Source organism: Notolepis coatsorum (assembly GCF_963971535.1).
Source record: "Notolepis coatsorum genome assembly, chromosome: 19".
Classification (NCBI taxonomy): Eukaryota; Metazoa; Chordata; class Actinopteri; order Aulopiformes; family Paralepididae; genus Notolepis; species Notolepis coatsorum.
In genome coordinates, this window is record NC_140183.1 from 2,946,917 (window position 1) to 2,966,453 (window position 19,537).

At 45.0% G+C, this 19,537-nt stretch overlaps 1 protein-coding gene across 1 annotated transcript in view; it reads right to left on the reverse strand.

The window, feature by feature from the left end:
- The window catches only part of ttk (ttk protein kinase), a 61,158-nt gene that overhangs the window by 7,638 nt on the left and 33,983 nt on the right, over positions 1-19,537 (reverse strand). Inside the window, exons 15-19 of the mRNA XM_084336913.1 lie at positions 18,039-18,232; positions 13,671-13,819; positions 13,032-13,152; positions 9,502-9,609; positions 20-177 (exon numbers count right to left, since the gene is read on the reverse strand). Of these exons, the coding sequence (XP_084193039.1) occupies positions 20-177; positions 9,502-9,609; positions 13,032-13,152; positions 13,671-13,819; positions 18,039-18,232 (730 nt within the window). The remainder of the gene's footprint in view (positions 1-19; positions 178-9,501; positions 9,610-13,031; positions 13,153-13,670; positions 13,820-18,038; positions 18,233-19,537) is intronic.

Below are 19,537 nucleotides of genomic sequence, written 5' to 3' on the forward strand. Positions count from 1 at the left end.
AATGGGACTAAGTACTCACTAGTCAAACAGCTTGATAATCTGGTCACTATACTGCTGCAGGTGATTCAGATGCTCAATCTCGTTCTTGTAGCTCTCTACGGTCTGAGCGTCTGCCTCCTTCAAGTTCACGTACTTCACAGCAAACAGCTGCTTCTTGTGGTCCAAGACCTGGTAGACCTGGGGGGGGGGAAAAAGGTTACCCGTCAGCAGAAATATACTAAAAAGGGAAAAAAAATGCAATGGAAGCGGCTACGGACCACTAGCCTAGTTTAAAACTCTGGGGGGGGTGTTTTTGGACAACAGCTATGCTTGCCGGTTCGTATTCGCTTCCATTCATTTGTTCATGAATTCCCATAATGTTGGCATTCCTTTAACAAAGATGGCTTGACGGGTAATTTATAGTTTGTTATAGATCATATTTATATATTAGCACAATATATAAACATACAGGGCTTTCTCCATAACAATGCTGTAGGGGTGTTTAAAATAAATAAAATATAATCTTTTGCACTGAAAGCTTGGCATCAGCTAAGAAACCGATGCATCATTGCCTAATACATGATTGCTCTGTCCTCTGTGTGTGTGTGTGTGTATATCCATGCGTGTGTGTGTATATCCATGTGTGCGTGTGTATATCCATGTGTGCGTGTGTGTGTGTATATCCATGTGTGCGTGTGTATATATCCATGTGTGTGTGTGTATATCCATGTGTGTGTGTGTGTGTATATCCATGTGTGCGTGTGTGTGTATATCCATGTGTGTGTGTGTGTGTGTATATCCATGTGTACGTGTATGTATTTGCATGCAGGCATTTTTGTGTTCAACATTCCACTATTGGGCAACCTTGTACATTATACTTAAATAACCTATTTAGAACTTACCCTTGTGTTTGCTATTATATTGAGATAATATTTTTTAAGTTGCAGGAAATTACAACAAATGTCTTTGTTGCCTCAGCCCCATCACCCCCCTGCAGACCGCCCCCTAGTGGTTGCCTCAGCCCCATCACCCTCCTGCAGACCGCCCCCTAGTGGTTGCCTCAGCCCCATCACCCCCCTGCAGAGCGCCCCCTAGTGGTTGCCTCAGCCCCATCACCCCCCTGCAGACCGCCCCCTAGTGGTTGCCTCAGCCCCATCACCCTCCTGCAGACCGCCCCATAGTGGTTGCCTCAGCCCCATCACCCTCCTGCAGACCGCCCCCTAGTGGTTGCCTCAGCCCCATCACCCTCCTGCAGACCGCCCCCTAGTGGTTGCCTCAGCCCCATCACCCCCCTGCAGAGCGCCCCCTAGTGGTTGCCTCAGCCCCATCACCCTCCTGCAGAGCGCCCCCTAGTGGTTGCCTCAGCCCCATCACCCCCCTGCAGACCACCCCCTAGTGGTTGCCTCAGCCCCATCACCCCCCTGCAGACCGCCCCCTAGTGGTTGCCTCAGCCCCATCACCCTCCCCCCTGCAGACCGCCCCCTAGTGGTTGCCTCAGCCCCATCACCCCCCTGCAGACCGCCCCCTAGTGGTTGCCTCAGCCCCATCACCCCCCTGCAGACCGCCCCCTAGTGGTTGCCTCAGCCCCATCACCCCCCTGCAGACCGCCCCCTAGTGGTTGCCTCAGCCCCATCACCCCCCTGCAGACCGCCCCCTAGTGGTTGCCTCAGCCCCATCACCCTCCTGCAGACCGCCCCCTAGTGGTTGCCTCAGCCCCATCACCCCCCTGCAGACCGCCCCCTAGTGGTTGAGACTCGGCATCATCGTGGGAAGCCCTGATAATATATACCAGTATATATATATATATATATAATTTTATTTCTCATTTTCTATAATACTGCATCTTACTTGAGTATATTTTGCCATCTTTCATGTATTATGCATTTGATGTTATAGTTAAGCTCCTGAAAGATTAATAAAGTACTTTATTTTTACTTTAAAAAAGTATTATCGGGGCATAAATACAGTGTGATACATATTCCTTCATACACTTCATTGTAGGGGTGGACGGTATAAACGGTATAAACGGTATGAATTTGCTCTACGGTATGGATTTTGACTATACCGTCTAAACCGGTAGTGCAGCTCTAAAATACCAATGACGTCATGTAACCACAGCGCGACTATTTCACTCGCATTTGCCCCTAAAAATAGATAGAATTAGTCATAGATAATAGATATGTGCGAACTGGAAAAAGTTATTTAGGAGGCTTCGCGCAGTGGGCGTGCCAGCCCCAACCGCACGCATGTAAACACGGATCTAGTAGTCTAGTGGGACGGGACACGGGAGCTCAGCTGTCGGCGGCGTCTCCCTGAGCTAACGTTAGCTTAGCTACCGTTACAAAATGACCCAGTCAACTATTCACTTTTAGTTTAATACATGATGAGGCATTGTCTAACCGAACGGTATCTAGTCGGCCAGCTACCGATAGCTCCTGACATCAACAAACGCTCCACAAAGTCTAGTAGAGAGAGACGTGTGTGTGCTACCTGTTAGCCGTTAGCTCACGTTAATGCAAGTTAGTTCACCGTTCAAAACGAAATGTCCCATTGAACTAAATAATTCACTGAGGCGTTGTATTAACGTTATATATCCGGCTTAGCCGGATAGCTCCTGATATCAATGTCTTATAACACTGATTCGATGCGTATTCGAGCTGAGGGCTTGCTAACGTTATTCCAATATAATATAGTTGGGTCAAGAACCAACATTCTGTGACCATTCTCTGGCTAAGATGTTTTGATGATTGATTTGACTTCTATGGACCTTTTATAAAATATTTAGCCCCCGTGTCCCTCCGAAAAATCCCGGCATTTTTTGTCAGATGGCCAAATCGAAAATATCTGCTGACGCCATCTTAAAAATTTTACTTTTGATCCAGAGCACCTAGAATCATGTATGAATACACTTTTTTGTGTAAGTCAACCATGACGATTCCAATTCTGACATTAGTTTGACTCTATGACATCAATTTAACCCAGAAATCCAAGATGGCCACCATCCAGTAGAGCAAAAATGTAGAAAGAGACAGCAGAGCGAAAATGTAACTTTTGAATGGGAAAGTAAGATTTGGTGTTTGGGCAGGGCTTCAGACTAACAACTTTCCCAATAGCTAGCTAGCTAGCAACAACAACTAGTTAGCTAATATAGTCATTGTAGCCCTGTGTTTGGGGTTTGTTAACCCTTGTGTTGTGTTCGAAAGCTGTTTCTTTCAGGAGTTATTTTGATGATGTTCTGAGCTTGTGCTCAGCCTTCTGTTTCAAAAGGTATCTTGGACCACGCCATCTCGACATTCCTTGACATGAAGAACTCCTGTTGACCTCGCTCATCCAGGCCTTCTTCTTCAATAGACTGCGAGTGTGTGTGTGCGCATACGTGCGTGTGCACATGTGTGTGTGCGTACGTGCGTGCATGCGTGCACTATCCCTTCATACAATGGGTTTCACGCTGGCTTGAATATGGAGCAGAGGAAGAGCAAGGCTTATTTTCATACATCTTACAATAAACCACCCAACAAGTCAGTTGTGAATGACATCATGGAGAAGCTGTCTACCATCATCGCAACTAAGCACATGCCCTTCGCCTTCTTAGTGGGAGATCATCCTGTGTACGTCCTCATCACTCTGCTCAACGCCGAGAACCCAAACAAGTACCATGACATTGTACCCTTTCTTGGTCCCTTCCATACACAGTGTGTGATGATGAGCGCTATCTACAAGCGCTACAAGGGGAGTGAGCTAGGAGATGTACTTGTGGCAGGAGGAGTTATTGCAGAGGGCTCCGTCGACGTGCACTGAAAGGCAAGCATTACAAGAGGGGGCTGCGTTGCTTGAGGCTCATCTATGAGGCACTCATGAGTCAGCTGGTAAAGGGGAGGCTCATGCCCAACCTGGCTGATGAGACAAGGGAGAACCTTGAGATTCTGAGAAATATGAGTCTCTCCCAAGAACCCCGTGCAGCTGCACATGCGGCACTGGAGGATGATACTGACCTCGAGAGCCTCATCACCAATTTATTCACCCAGGTGGAGGCCAGTGACATGGCGGACTACTGGAGGGACTTCCTGTCTATGACGGATGCACTCATGCAGAATGTGCATGCAGTACATATCTGCAACTTGGATGAGTATGTCAACTCTCTGCGTGCCATGCTGCCATGGATGGTAGTGTACGACAACAATAGGTATGGAAGGTGGCTGCCTGACTTCTGGGCAATGCTGACAGCTCTCCCTGCTGATCAGGTCGCCTTCCTTCGTACTGACTTCACTCAGTCCATCACAGGCAACCCCTACTCCAACATGGCCTGGGACATGTGGATCGAGTGTACAATGAACAGAAACCTGCCCGCCGTTCCCCACCCAGTCCATGGCTGACAGATCCAGTGAGAGAACAAAGACAGGTCCTGAGAGCAGCTGAAAGGAAGTATAGAAAGTCACGCCTCACTGCTGACATCGACACATATCACAACCTCTTGTTAACATTCTCCAAAACCATCACTAATGCCAAAGCTTCTTTCTTCCACCATAGGATCGAGGCCTCTGCCAAGAATCTTCGCAAACTGCATGCTACCATGTCCTCCCTCCTCACTCCCCCCCCACCCCCCCCTCCCTCATCTTTCTCTGCCGAAGACTTTGCGATCTTCTTTGAGGAAAAAGTGGAGAACATCCGCAGCTCCTTCTCCCAACCCCCACCCATTCCAAATGCTGAATCGAGAACCTCATCCTTCACTCTGTCATCTTTCTCTCCCATTACAGAAGCAGAGACCCTGACACTGGTAACGTCAAACCGTCCGACTACTTGCCAGCTGGACCAGCTACCCTCCCCACTCCTCCAGACCATAGCACCAGACATCCTCCCATTCCTAACTGCAACCATCAACTCCTCACTCAACTCGGGGGTGGTCCCCACCTCCCTAAAACAAGCCAGAGTCACGCCGCTCATAAAAAAACCAACCCTGAACCCTACTGTCATAGGCAACTACCGTCCTGTCTCTCTTCTCTCCTTCCTTTCTAAAACACTTGAACGTGCTGTATCCAACCAACTTACTACTTATCTCTTACAGAATGACCTCCTAGACCCTAATCAGTCAGGCTTCAGGACTGGTCACTCCACAGAGACAGCCCTCATTGCGGTCACAGAGGCACTTCACTTAGCAAAAGCGAAAGGCCTCTCCTCTGTCCTGATTCTCCTAGATCTATCTGCAGCCTTCGACACAGTCAACCACCAGATCCTCCTTGCGGCCCTCGCAGGAATGGGAGTGGCTGGCTCTGCGCTGACATGGCTGTCATCATACCTCAATGACCGCTCCTACCAAGTGTCATGGAGAGGGACCCTGTCGGCCACCCGCCCCCTGCGGACGGGTGTCCCCCAGGGCTCGGTTTTAGGACCCCTTCTCTTCTCCCTCTACACTAAATCACTGGGTAACATTATCACGTCTCATGGCTTCTCCTACCATTGTTATGCCGACGATACTCAACTCTTCCTCTCCTTCCCTCCCTCAGATATCCACGTCTCTGTGCGGATCTCGGCCTGTCTGTCCGACATCTCAGCCTGGATGACGTCCAACCACCTCAAACTGAACCTAAGCAAAACAGAATTGCTCCACCTGCCGGCCAAATCCTCCCCCCTAACCGACCTTTCAATCACAGTCGAGAATGCAGCTGTGACTGCGTCCCCGACCGCCAAGAACCTTGGTGTTGTCCTCGACGACCAGTTGAACTTCTCTGCTCACATCGCAGCGACGACCAGAACCTGCCGATTCCTTCTGAGCAACGTCAGAAGGATACGCCCCTTCCTGACAAAAGAAGCCACCCAACTCCTCGTCCAATCAACAGTCATCTCCCGCCTCGACTACTGCAATGCACTGCTCGCTGGCCTCCCGGCCACTGCCACTAAGCCTCTTCAACTCATTCAGAACGCAGCGGCCCGCCTGATCTCAAACCTACCGAAGTCGGCCCATGTCACCCCACTTCTTAGGGACCTGCACTGGCTCCCCATTGCTGCACGAATCCGCTTCAAGGCCCTCGACCTAGCATACCGTGCGGCAAAGGGAACCGCTCCCGCCTACCTCCGGTCAATGGTCTCTAACTACACACCCTCAAGACCCCTACGCTCTGCATCTTCTGGCCGCCTCAGACCTACTCCTATCCAAGCTCCGGGAGGGTCATCAAAGAGAAGTCGCCTATTCTCAGTCCTTGCCCCACAATGGTGGAATGAACTACCCACCCCAGTTAGGACAGCCGAATCACGTCCAATCTTTCGCCGTCGACTAAAGACGCACTTCTTCAACCATTATCTGAATTAAAAAAAAAAAAAAAGAAAAAAAAAAAAAAAAAAAAATCTAACCCTAACTAACCGTACTGTCATGCACTTGTCCTAATAAACTAACCTACACTGTAGCACTCAACACTTTGATGAACATTGTTGCTCAGCTGATAGAGTTGTGCCCTTCCTGATGGCTTGTCGTACAGAACTTGTAAGTCGCTTTGGATAAAAGCGTCAGCTAAATGACTAAATGTAAATGTAAATGTAAAATGAAGTCTGGCTGGCTCTCCATCCTCCAGAATGAGAAGCAGCTGCTGGTGCACTCCAGAAATGTGAACAATTTGGCCAAGATCCGGGTGGCTCACAATGCCCTGGCCACACACAAAAAAGCCAAGAGGAAGCACATAGAATGTGGTCCGAAAAGGATGAGAGAAGATGAGCAGCGAGTGCAGGACCTGGTCGCATGCATGCATGAGTTTGATTCCTTTTGATCCAGCCTCACCCACCCTCCGCACCCTACAGTCAGCCATGCCTGCCTCTGATGAACTCATCGCGGACTTCAACTCAGCCTATGCTGTGGGAGAGGAGAAGTTGACCAGCTTCTTGCAAGACCAAGTGTTCAGTAAGAAAACCTCCCTCCATGCACCTGTCCCTCTGAGCAAACGCTTGACATTTGCCAAGCAGCCCTGCATGGAGAAGCCCGGGGAGGAACTCAAAGCAAGAGCTGCTGAGATGGAGCGGAGTGCTCTCAAGGCAGTGATCGACCTGGTTGAGGTCAGTCAACTTGTGAATCTCTCAGAGTTGCTGGAACATCGTGTTGTCGAGGAATGTGTGGCCTTATTCAACTCCAATGGCACATATAGGAAGACACAGAAGAGCAAGCTCATTCAGAAGCTCTCTCTCCAATCTGTAGATCTGCAAGAACCCTACACCGCTCTTGTCAACATGGGCATGATCTGGAGGATGGCAACCCCATCAGCAGACACAAGATGGCACCCCATACAAGTGGTTGGACTATGTCCACAAGGTATCATCCATCATCCTTGGCCGCCATGGTGATGCTGACCGTATTTTCTGTGTAAATGACCCGTACGACGTAGCATACTCAACTAAAGATGATGAGCGAGATCTGCGGGTACAAGGTAAGGTACATGTCCCCAACACCTACATGAAGCTGGGCGACCCCTTCCCCTCTGCCAGAGAGTTCAAAACACTGCTGTGTAGCGTCAGAAAGAGGGGGCGGCTACAAAAAGTAATATGCAGCTATCTGACTGACCTTGTTGCACAGGGTGTAGATACAGAGATCGTCTACTCTGTTGGCTCCCACTGCACCAACTTGTCAACCCAGCAACCAATGCAGAACTACAGCTTTGACCAGTCTGAGGCTGACACCATCCTCTTCTCTGCTTACACAGTTCTACGTGAGTCAGGCTACAGTGGCCCTGTGGTCATTGATGCAGCCGACACCGATGCCTATGTCATGGCAGCGGTCATCTCTCAACAGCTGCCCGGTATGCTCTGCATCAAGAGAAAGCAGAACACAGTCTTTTTGTATTGTATTGTATTGTGCAGCTACACTGCATTACAGGCTGTGATGCCAATTCAGGCTTCTATGACAAGGGTAAGTCGTCGGTGTATGACAAGGTGGCAAAGAGCCCTATGGCACGACGGCTGCTCTCGCGGTGTGGAGATAGCCTTGACCTTGAGGAGGAGGTGCTAGAGGAGCTGTTCGAGTTCACACAACATGTTATTTATGGCGACAAGAAGAGTAGCACCATGGCTGAGGCCCGTGCAACAAAGTGGAAGAGAATGAAGAACAAATCATTCATCCATCTCCCTCCAGATGCAGATAGCCTACGCCAACACTGCCTCCGTGCCAACTACTTGGCATATCTAGTGCGCCACCCCTCCCTGAAGCGACACCCTTCGCCACTCGGACATGGCTGGGAGCTGGTGGGTGGTCGCTGTCGCCCTGTCCGCCACACACGACCTGCTCTCCCATCACATCTACCTGCACCAGGGCCAGCTGAAGAAAGTGAGGAAGAGGAGAGTGAGGAGGATGATGATGAGAAGGGAGATGATGATGTATGGAGGAGGAGGGGTGATTCATTGGAATCTGATGATTCAGAATCTAGTGAGGCAGAATGCTCTGATTCGGACTGATCATGACATGTTTAAAGTGGTTTCATTGTTGGGGCGCTCCAGTAGCACACCACATAGCGTGCTGAGTCGCGAAGCGGTCGTCCCGGGTTCGTTTCCCAGTCCCGGCAACCATTTGCTGCATGTCTTCCCTACCTCTCCCCCCGTTCTCCCTCTCTCCCTCTATCTGTCCTGCGTGGCCAGAAAAAGCTGAAAATGCTATAAAGTTAAAAAATAATTAAGTAAAAAGAAGAAGAAAAAAAAAGTAGTTAATCTGTTCAAGTTACAGCTATTTAAGAGAGCGTATTTTGAAGTATAATTAGTTATCTTATCATACTGTACATTCATCAATTATTTTGCTGAGATCCTTATGAAGGTAGTTTGTTTAAAGTACAGCAGTACCATGGTAAAATTGGTTTTGACATTAAAAGTTACATTTTCGCTCTACTATATGGTGGCCATCTTGGATTTCTGGGACAAATTGATGTCATAGAGTCAAACTGATGTCAGAATTGGAATCGTCATGGTTGACTTACACAAAAAAGTGTATTCATACATGATTCTAGGTGCTCTGGATCAAAAGTAAATTTTTCAAGATGGCGTCAGCAGGTATTTTGGATTTGGCCATCTGACAAAAAATGCCGGGATTTTTCGGAGGGACACGGGGGCTAAATATTTTATAAAAGGTCCATAGAAGTCAAATCAATCATCAAAACATCTTAGCCAGAGAATGGTCACAGAATGTTGGTTCTTGACCCAACTAATAGGGTCCAGGTGCAGCGCCGGAGAATCCTGGCCGTAGCTCTGCTCGAGGCTACTAGAGTATAGGTCCAGGTGCAGCTCCGGGGAATAGTAGCTGGAGGCTACTAGAGTACACACAGACAGTGGAGCTTGTTGCGTGGTGGCGATGTCTCGCAGATAATACAAGTACAAGTCTAATTATATAATATATATATTTTATAAAAAAAAAAAAAAAAAAAATTATATAAAATAAAAAAATTTTTTTTATCAAAAACGATGATACCGTGATATATACCGTTACCGTCTATGCTTCAAATTATACCGTGATATAAATTTTAGACCATACCGTCCACCCCTACTTCATTGAATACATCGTACCTTGCTGGATCCTCCTCGTCCAATCATCTTCAGGATGAAGAACTGTTTGCCATTTATGGAGATCGACTCGTTTGCAGAAAAAGCAGCATTGGAAGCCTGACAGAAAGCCTGAAAACAAACAGATTCATTCAGAGATTCATTCCACCATCAGTTTCATTCTTCACCAGTGTTTCATTACATAAGACACCAGGGCTGAATAACCCAGTAACTCAGACAAAGAACCATATACTGTAAGTCCATTTTAAGTTTTCAGAGGAACAATGTTTTCAAACGTTATTATCTAAAGATGGTACGTTAGTGTGTTCATGTTGTTATTCTTATGATGCCAAGCGGTCTATACCTCAAGTTTGTTTTTATTTGTCACGTATAAAGTACATGTACATTACAGTGAAATGCTTGGTTCTGTATGAGCCCCTGAGAATGTGCTTCATACAGTAAAAAAAAGTTAGAAATAAAGTCAATTTGTACAATATACAAACTAAAGTACAAGTACAACAAAGTTCAATAAAGTAAAAATAGAGGTATGGATGTAGTGCAAATCGTTTAATAAATAGATAAATATGGTGTAGTGTTAAAGTGTCTAAGTGAGTGTTTGTTTAAAGTGAGTGTGCATGTGGATGTTTGATCAAGAGTAACCTTTTATATATATATATTTTTTTTTTAATGAAGATTTGTGAAAGTTGGGTTTGCACTTCAATCCCAATTCATCTTGGTTTGATTTTTTTTTAATCAAATAAAAACAGGCTATTTGAATGATTTCTAGTTTGAGAAAAAATCGATTAAAATCATAAATCGGATTTAAAAAATAATAATCTGAGATTTTATTTTTAGGCCATATCACCCAGCCCTAAAACAAAGGGTTTTAAAAGTGTTATATTTCTCTTCTCTTATAATACCAGAGAGAAGGTGAGGAGAATCGACCAGCAACAAAAGCTAAATAAAAAATGTAATAAAGAAATTTACATTTTAAGATTAAAATCTTTTCCCTGTGGTATCGAAAATGGTATCGAATATCGTTGTAGTGCACCGTCTGGTGCTCGTCCATGCTGCCTGTCACGAGCCTGGCTGAGGTGTGCACATTCAGAGCTTTATTGTTGTGATGTCAAGAGGTCTCTATGCGTGTAGCTTTATGCCAAGCAAGCAGTGCAAAAATTTACCGTAGTGGCATGCAGTAATGCGCCTTTCATTTTCCGCCGCCCAGCGCCCAGGTCGCGCGGAAATAGGCTGTCTATTGCCATTCTCTTTGACAAACTCTAACCTTAACCAGCTCCTTAACAACGCCTAAACTTAACCGTTCTAACCTTAACCAACTCCGAAACAATGCCTAACCTTAACCTTAACCTTAGAAATTATATTGCCATTCTCTTTGACAAACTCTAACCTTAACCAGCTCCTTAACAGCGCCTAAACTTAACCGTTCTAACCTTAACCAACTCCGAAACAATGCCTAACCTTAATCGGCGAAAGAATACACGTTAAAAAAAAATCACGTTAAAAAATATTTTCGATGGGATTCGAACTCGCCAGCAAACAAGCCATAGGATCCACAGCCATGTGTCCTTGCCAATTGAGCTATTTGCTAGATACTGAATAAGGGGCGGTGACTTATATATATTGAGCTCCGCTCGTGTCGCATGCGCGGGCACCTCGCGCGAGCACGCCGGCGCACGCACGCACCTGAGCGAGCACGCCGCCGCCGGTGCACGCACGGTAGCATTTGAGGGCGCTTTACCGCACTAGCGTGCGGTGACGAATGCGGAAGCATTTTTGCACTGCTTGCTTGGCATTAACGTACAGGCGGTCTCTATACCAGTCGCTGCTGTCGGGACAAAACCTCATAACTCCATTTTTTGAATTATTTTTGTATTATATAAATCAACTCTGTAGATCATCCTCCATATGTGTGTGTGGGTTTTACAAAGTTTAAACAATGGAAAAGCATTAAACCGATCATCTGTCTAAACCTCCTAACTCTATTCACCCTCAAATCTGTGTTAGTTTTTTTCATCTGCTGAAAAGTTGGGTTTTTGGAGTTATGAGGTTTTGTCCCGACAGCAGCGCAGTGTAGTTTGTTATCGTTGTGATGTAATGTGGTCTATACCCGTGTGGTTTGTTATCGTTGTGATGTAATGTGGTCTATACCCGTGTAGTTTGTTATTGTTGTGATGTAATGTGGTCTATACCCGTGTAGTTTGTTATTGTTGTGATGTAATGTGGTCTACACCTGTGTGGTTTGTTATCGTTGTGATGTAATGTGGTCTATACCCGTGTAGTTTGTTATTGTTGTGATGTAATGTGGTCTACACCTGTGTGGTTTGTTATCGTTGTGATGTAATGTGGTATATACCTGTGTGGTTTGTTATTGTTGTGATGTAATGTAGTCTATACCTGTGTGGTTTGTTATTGTTGTGATGTAATGTAGTCTATACCCGTGTAGTTTGTTATTGTTGTGATGTAATGTGGTCTATACCCGTGTAGTTTGTTATTGTGATGTAATGTAGTCTATACCCGTGTAGTTTGTTATTGTTGTGATGTAATGTGGTCTATACCTGTGTAGTTTGTTATTGTTGTGATGTAATGTGGTATATACCTGTGTGGTTTGTTATTGTTGTGATGTAATGTAGTCTATACCCGTGTGGTTTGTTATTGTTGTGATGTAATGTAGTCTATACCCGTGTGGTTTGTTATTGTTGTGATGTAATGTGGTCTACACCTGTGTGGTTTGTTATCGTTGTGATGTAATGTGGTCTATACCCGTGTAGTTTGTTATTGTTGTGATGTAATGTGGTCTACACCTGTGTGGTTTGTTATCGTTGTGATGTAATGTGGTATATACCTGTGTGGTTTGTTATTGTTGTGATGTAATGTAGTCTATACCTGTGTGGTTTGTTATTGTTGTGATGTAATGTAGTCTATACCCGTGTAGTTTGTTATTGTTGTGATGTAATGTGGTCTATACCCGTGTAGTTTGTTATTGTGATGTAATGTAGTCTATACCCGTGTAGTTTGTTATTGTTGTGATGTAATGTGGTCTATACCTGTGTGGTTTGTTATTGTTGTGATGTAATGTGGTATATACCTGTGTGGTTTGTTATTGTTGTGATGTAATGTAGTCTATACCCGTGTGGTTTGTTATTGTTGTGATGTAATGTAGTCTATACCCGTGTGGTTTGTTATTGTTGTGATGTAATGTAGTCTATACCCGTGTGGTTTGTTATTGTTGTGATGTAATGTGGTCTATACCCATGTGGTTTGTTATTGTTGTGATGTAATGTAGTCTATACCCATGTGGTTTGTTATTGTTGTGATGTAATGTAGTCTATACCTGTGTGGTTTGTTATTGTTGTGATGTAATGTAGTCTATACCCGTGTGGTTTGTTATTGTTGTGATGTAATGTAGTATATACCTGTGTGGTTTGTTATTGTTGTGATGTAATGTAGTCTATACCCGTGTGGTTTGTTATCGTTGTGATGTAATGTAGTCTATACCCGTGTAGTTTGTTATTGTTGTGATGCCGAGCGGTCTATACCTGGGGGGTTGGGGCGTACGCCAGCTGGTTGACGGGGGTGCAGGGCTGCTGGGTGGGGACAGGTCTACGAGCTGCGGAAGGAGCCACGTCTGGGTCCCTCTTTACAACAGGAGTGACGAAGCTGAGGAGGAAGAGACGGAAGCTGCAATGTGCTTGTTTTTCTGAGCTGGACATCTAAACAGGATATTGTGAGTCGTTCTACTTGGCTAATCTTGGCAATCTGTAGGATTTAGCAAGCTAACAGTTTATAGTTCCATGATCATGAATGTGTGGTTTTATTTTGATATTCCTTATTTCCACGTTGAAATTACACGATAACCCTTTGGAGGCCAAACCCCGAGATAAGTCAGGTTAACTCGCCATGCTCTGGGCGCCAAACCCGAGAAATCCCGGGTTTTAAATCGATATTTCTTTTATTTGCTATATCCATTCATTTTTCATCCATCCAGCCTGATGTCATCATTGGGAATGGTTCTGAGCTCGCAAAGGGCAAATACCGCCACCTAACATCTCCCGGATGGTATTGAATTGGAGTGCAATTAACATACGTTTCAATACCCAGAAATTACCCAATACATTTTCCATACTTCTCCAGACCATCGTAGGAATCCTGCTTTCTGGCCAGGTCCAGTCTATTACCTGTTAGCGTGGGGGTCTTTGTAGTTCTTGGGTGTCTGATAGACAGCAGGCAGGTTCGGTCTGGGCAGGACGGGGAGAGACGGAGTGGGCTGGGACTCCATGGGACGGGGAGCTGCCATGGAGTCAGGAGGAGGAGTAACATGCTTCTCCTGATAAGACAATTATTTGCGGGTCACGCTGGGGAATGTTTTTGAAATAGATGATTTAATGATGTAGATACTAAAGAAATGCAGACTTGACATAAACATAAATACACAAGAATGTATGCATCAGTGCATCTATAGGCCCCATCAACTATAGATGCATGTTCACCCAAGACCATACTAACTATATATGCATGTTCATCCAACTAACTATAGATGTATGTTATATTATCGTATAGCTTAGTGCAGGGGTGGCCACATGCGGCTCTTTGCCCGTCAATGTGCGGCTCTTCCATAAAAAAAATAAATAATTATATATAGATTTTTTGTTTTTTTTACTTTTTTTTATGTCACTCATTCCATAAGGACGTATAGAATAAACATTTACAAAAAAAATTGAAATGGTCCATTTGCATGTTCTTGGTATCTGAATCTAGGGATATATATGGATCAGTGTCAGAAATACTGTGTCCGTTACTAGGCTTGAGTAAATTGTAATGAACCAAAGGAGAATATCAATTCTATTTTATAAAAAAAAAAAAAAAAAAACTTTGACTGTGAATAACACCATGCTAAAATTGACCAGACCTGAAAAATCTAAGCAAATGAATAAAGGGAAGATGATTAAACAGAAGGTTTTGTAGATACAGTACTGAATTCTGCCATATTTTTTATAATGTAAATTTCTCCACCATTTTTCATCGTATTACAACACCGTTTTTTGCAAGACGTTCACAGAAAGAACTAACTGTGTTCTGTTTTATGGCAATAACGTTCAGGTTTGTGGGAGATAATCCCAAAAAAGAAGAGAAATAAAAAAGTAAATGCAGAAGTCAGATGATTGACAGGGGCTGGTGTGAGCTGGGTAGGGTCGTTTTTTGAAATTCGAAAGCCCTGAGTCTCTTCCTTCAAAAGACTACTCACTTTTGGCTGTGCCACTTCCTCCTGTCAATATGCGCCGGTTTCCGACTCAATGCCCCGAGTTAAAAAATTATTGGTAAACAAACGTAATGCTGAAAATATACACTTTTACTGTATATCTCGGGCTTAAGAGGTTAACCCTGTGAGGCCCAAATTAAAAAGACATTAGCAACTTCAGAGGCCAGAGGGTGGGACATATAAACACATTTACTATCAAATAGCATTGTGAGGCTGAACAACAGGACCAATTGACTATACATGTGCTTAAATTTCTTTTAAATAAACATAATTTTTTAAATGGCTAAAAGTGATTTTGTAATTTTGCAACAGTGGGTCTCACAGGGTACTTTTAACCCTGTGAGGCCCAAATAAAAAAGACAGTAGCAACTTCAGAGGCCAGAGGGTGAGACCTATAAACACATGAAGGGTGCCGTGACAGAAAAAAAAGGTTGAGAAACGCTGGTATATGGTGTGGCTCTTTGTGGTACCACAGTCATTTTTGTGGCTCTTAGTCTCTGACTGGTTGGCCACCCCTGGCTTAGTGGAACCTTATCCCTTTCAATCTAATTCTGAATAAAATGTCTCCACATGTACACACCCATCCACCTGGCCACACCCACTCCTCTACATAAGTGGGGACGTGGCCATACTAACAGCCCCTTCCCTATTTTCACCACCGACAAGTGTCTGTATACACCACTTGAGTTTAGTGCCGAAATAGTTGTTGGAAAGGAGCTACGTGTACATTGTATCTTATTTTTCTCTCTCTCGCTAATTTACGAGAAAAGCTAAGACATAATAGCTACATCGCCAACACTCTAATAAATTACACACCAGCAAGAACACTGCGATCATCAGCTGCTGGACTACTAGAAGCTCCCAGAAACAGTCAAAAGAGGATCGGTAATGCAGCCTTTATCAACTATGCCCCAAAATTGTGGAACAAACTACCCCAAAACATCAGAGAAGCCAACTCGCTAGACATCTTTAAAAGACAGCTTAAAACCTATCTCTTTGCTCAGGCATTTCACTGTGGGGTAATGCAGGCAAATATTTGATGCTCTGTTGTGAGAAGATGATTTTTTATTTATTTTTTTTACTTTATTGCCAACAGCAATACAATGACAGTACAGTACAGTAAAAATGTAAATTTAAAAAAAAGGGGGGGGGATAAATAAAATAAAGTAAACATTTACAAATAACTAACCTTGATTGGGTCCCTCCTCCAAAACAAAACTGAAACGCTTGTACTGCTGTATAGCCGGTGTATACGCGCAGTTGTGTTTCAGAGTTTTTTCTTGGGGGGGTTAAGGGAACAACCGCCTCCTGTTAAACTAAACATAGGGAGGTGGTTGGTTCCCCGGTGTGTTGATAGCGGAGTCAACTCTCGGGTTAGGCCGGGTTTGACCCCGTCTGCCTGCGAGTGTGCCCCCCGCACTTTATGACGTCAGCCTTCTCTGCCTCGGCCTCTCTATGGGGCGGGTTTTTGTGGAGGCTGCAACATGGTGCACAGCATACCGAACGCCCCTTCCGCCGGGGTGCTGTTCTCAGTAGACCCCTTAGGCGCCCGTCTAGTCTGCAGTGCTCCGGGCACAGGTCGAGTAATGCTTTTGACCAGGATTGAGGGATCAACCTCTTTGGGGGTTGTCTCCCCGGTGCGCTGCCTGGCCCCACAGTGTTGTGGGGGTGTAGCCTCTGTAGAGTGCTTCAGGGTGGCGTGCTGTAGGGGGGAAGGGCCTGTTCTTGGATTGGGCCCTGTCCGATACGCTGGCGATGTGGGGGGTGGCGTCACTAGTGACCATCTGGTGGGGTCTCGATGCTGCGGCATCGTTGGCCTCACCAGGCCCCCTTTCCGGGGGGTCCTGACCCTCAGGATGTTCCTGGGGCTGGGTCCTCCTTCGCGCTCCGCTGCTACGGCCTTGCCACAGGGTTGGGTTCTTGACCCCGTGATGTTAGGGACTGTAACAGATTTTTTTCCTTCCCGTTCGTTCCCTAGTGGCATGTGGGATGTAGTCGTGGGTTCTTCTGTGTGAAGGTAAGTCCCACGATCTGCTGACCCTGTGCGTTTGAGTTGCTAAACCCTCTTCGCACAGTCGGATACAATTCCCTCCCGTCCCCCTCTAGGGGGGTCCGGGGTCTCGGGTCATCCCCGGTGCAGATGGTTGTGGGGGGCCTCAGCGGGTACATTTGTCGAGCTTCCGCTCTGCTCAGCTCCTGTGTTCCACTACGAGCAGAGCGTAAGCTATACGATAATATAACATACAGTTATCCTATAACCATAGTTACCGTACTTTTCGCACTATAAGCCGCACCTGACTATAAGCCGCAGCAGCTAAATTGAATGATGTGTACATATATAAGCCGCACTGGACTATAAGCCGCATGTGTTTTAATGTTTAATTACCATATGTAAGGAGTGGAGCCTGCGGCTTAATTTGACTCAACACAGGAAACCTCACCCGGCCCGGACACGGAAAGGATTGACAGATTGATTGCTCTTTCTCGATTCTGTGGGTGGTGGTGCATGGCCTCTTATATTGAGCTTTAAGTTCCCACCTCTACAGAGAATAACTCCCACCTCTACAGAGAATGACTCCCACCTCTACAGAGAATGACATTGGGACACAATACTGTCGGACAAATAACAAGAATTAACTCATTTACAAGTTGTATTAAGTTTAGCAAATAAGGATAAATAACATTTCAATGCAGTAAAAAAAGCAATATTTCGATTTTCGGATTTTGTCCACATATAAGCCGCACCGTTATATAAGCCGCAGGGTCGAAAAATGGGGGAAAAAGCCGCGGCTTATAGTCCGAAAAGTACGGTATATGAGTATAGCGAGCGCTCTGCTCGGACTCACCGAGGACCCTGTGGTCTTCGCCTTCGGTGGTGAAAGACTTGGGAAGGAGCTGTTAGTATGGCCACGTCCCCGCTTATGTAGAGGAGCGGATGTGGGCGTGGCCAGGCGGATGGGTGTGTACATGTGGAGAAATTTTATTCAGAATTAGATTGAAAGGGATAAGGTTCCACTACGAGCAGAGCGCTCGCTATACTCGTATAACTATGGTTATAGGATAACCGTATGTTCACCCAAGACCATAATAAACAATATGCGTGTTCACCCAGGACCTTACCAACTATAGATGCTTGTTCACCCAGGACCTTACTAACTATAGATGCATGTTTGTTCACCCAGGGCCTTACCAACTATAGATGCATGTTCACCCTACCAACTATAGATCTATGTTGTTTTGCAGTGCTGCCTTCCTTTAACTAAAACAACCCAATAATGTATCAAACCTCTGGAGACACCCGCAGGCTGAGGAGAGATGGCCCCTTCCACGCTGACGAAGGTTCCTTCCACGCTGACGAAGGCTCCTTGCTGACAGGTTTAGGTGTTTCCACAGGCAGATTTACTGGTACGCGAACTGGAATCTGAAAGTCCTGATTCCCAACACAAGCTGCCACACTTGGAGGACCATGGGATTGTGTCTCTGCAAAACAGAAAGATCGTAAAAAGAAAATTATGGAAATTATTATATATTATGGAAAATGATTTAAGGGGGCGTCCAATGGAGTGTTTGACCACTAGTTGATGAAAGTGGTGCTATAGAGCACAGAAGGAGAAATCCTGAGATGGACGGAGTCCCTCCCGTGAGATGAGCTAAAAAAGTCCCTTAAAAACAGGGTTAGGGAACTACCCGTTGTCCTCAGTGCCACCTGCAGTGAGAACAAAAAGGGGGAGATCCCACCAACAGTTCCTGAACTATAAAAGTGTCCCTCCGGTCCGAAAAATTATATGGATTCAGTAATCAGAAGGATTCTCTCGGTTAGCCGATTAAAATTCACAATTACATAGTCAGTGAGTATCAATAAATCACTACAATTAAGATGAATGGTCTCTGTATACTTTGAAATACGTGTGCACAAGAGGGCGTTACTTTGGAGCGTACTTTGTGCACATCCTCAGAAATGAACGCAACGTGTCTGAAAGATGCAATGACGCGCGTGAACAGTAGGGGCAGTGCGACAGGCAAAATGCTAAACCCAGACATGAAAAGCTGCGAGAAAAACAGGTCGGACACCTTTTTGTGCCGTGATCTCAACATGACCTTGAGGTGTTGTGTTCACAAGGAAGATATTCTTCAAATTATTCTGTGTCAGCGAGGGAGGCTTCAGCCCTGATCTGCCCCTAGTGGATATACTTTTCAAGCCTCCAGGTACACAGCAAAATATGCAGGTAAGTATGTGAACAATGCTATTCTCAACGCAGCTGCTGGTCTACTAGTACGCATGGTTAAAAGCAAGTATGCAGAGACCTTAAGATTACTTTGTCAATTTACACAATGCCTTTTCGTATATATACCTAGTATTGTTACACCCCCGGCATAATAGTTTAATAAATAGATCATCTTATCTCTGTGCACAAGCACTAACATAGTGTGGAGTGGAGAGATAACACATAAGAAATGGAGATTCGCTATAGTATAGCTCAGCAGCTGTAACAATCATTATTTAAGTTTCAACAGCATCAATATATTATTAATTTCATATTTTGGTTCATGTAATTTAATATTATATTCCATTACTTTTCCTGATATTTTAGGATTTTGGCGTGATATTGTTTTAGAACCGGTATCATGATCAAAGTAGGGCTGAGCCCAAACGTTCGAACCTTCGTTCGTTATGTTGGCATTCGAATTCAAAATATGAATTTTTTATTTTTAATAATAATTTTTTTTTTTTTAATTAATTGTTTTACATTTTTTTTCTATTAATTCTGTTTAAACCAATGGGGG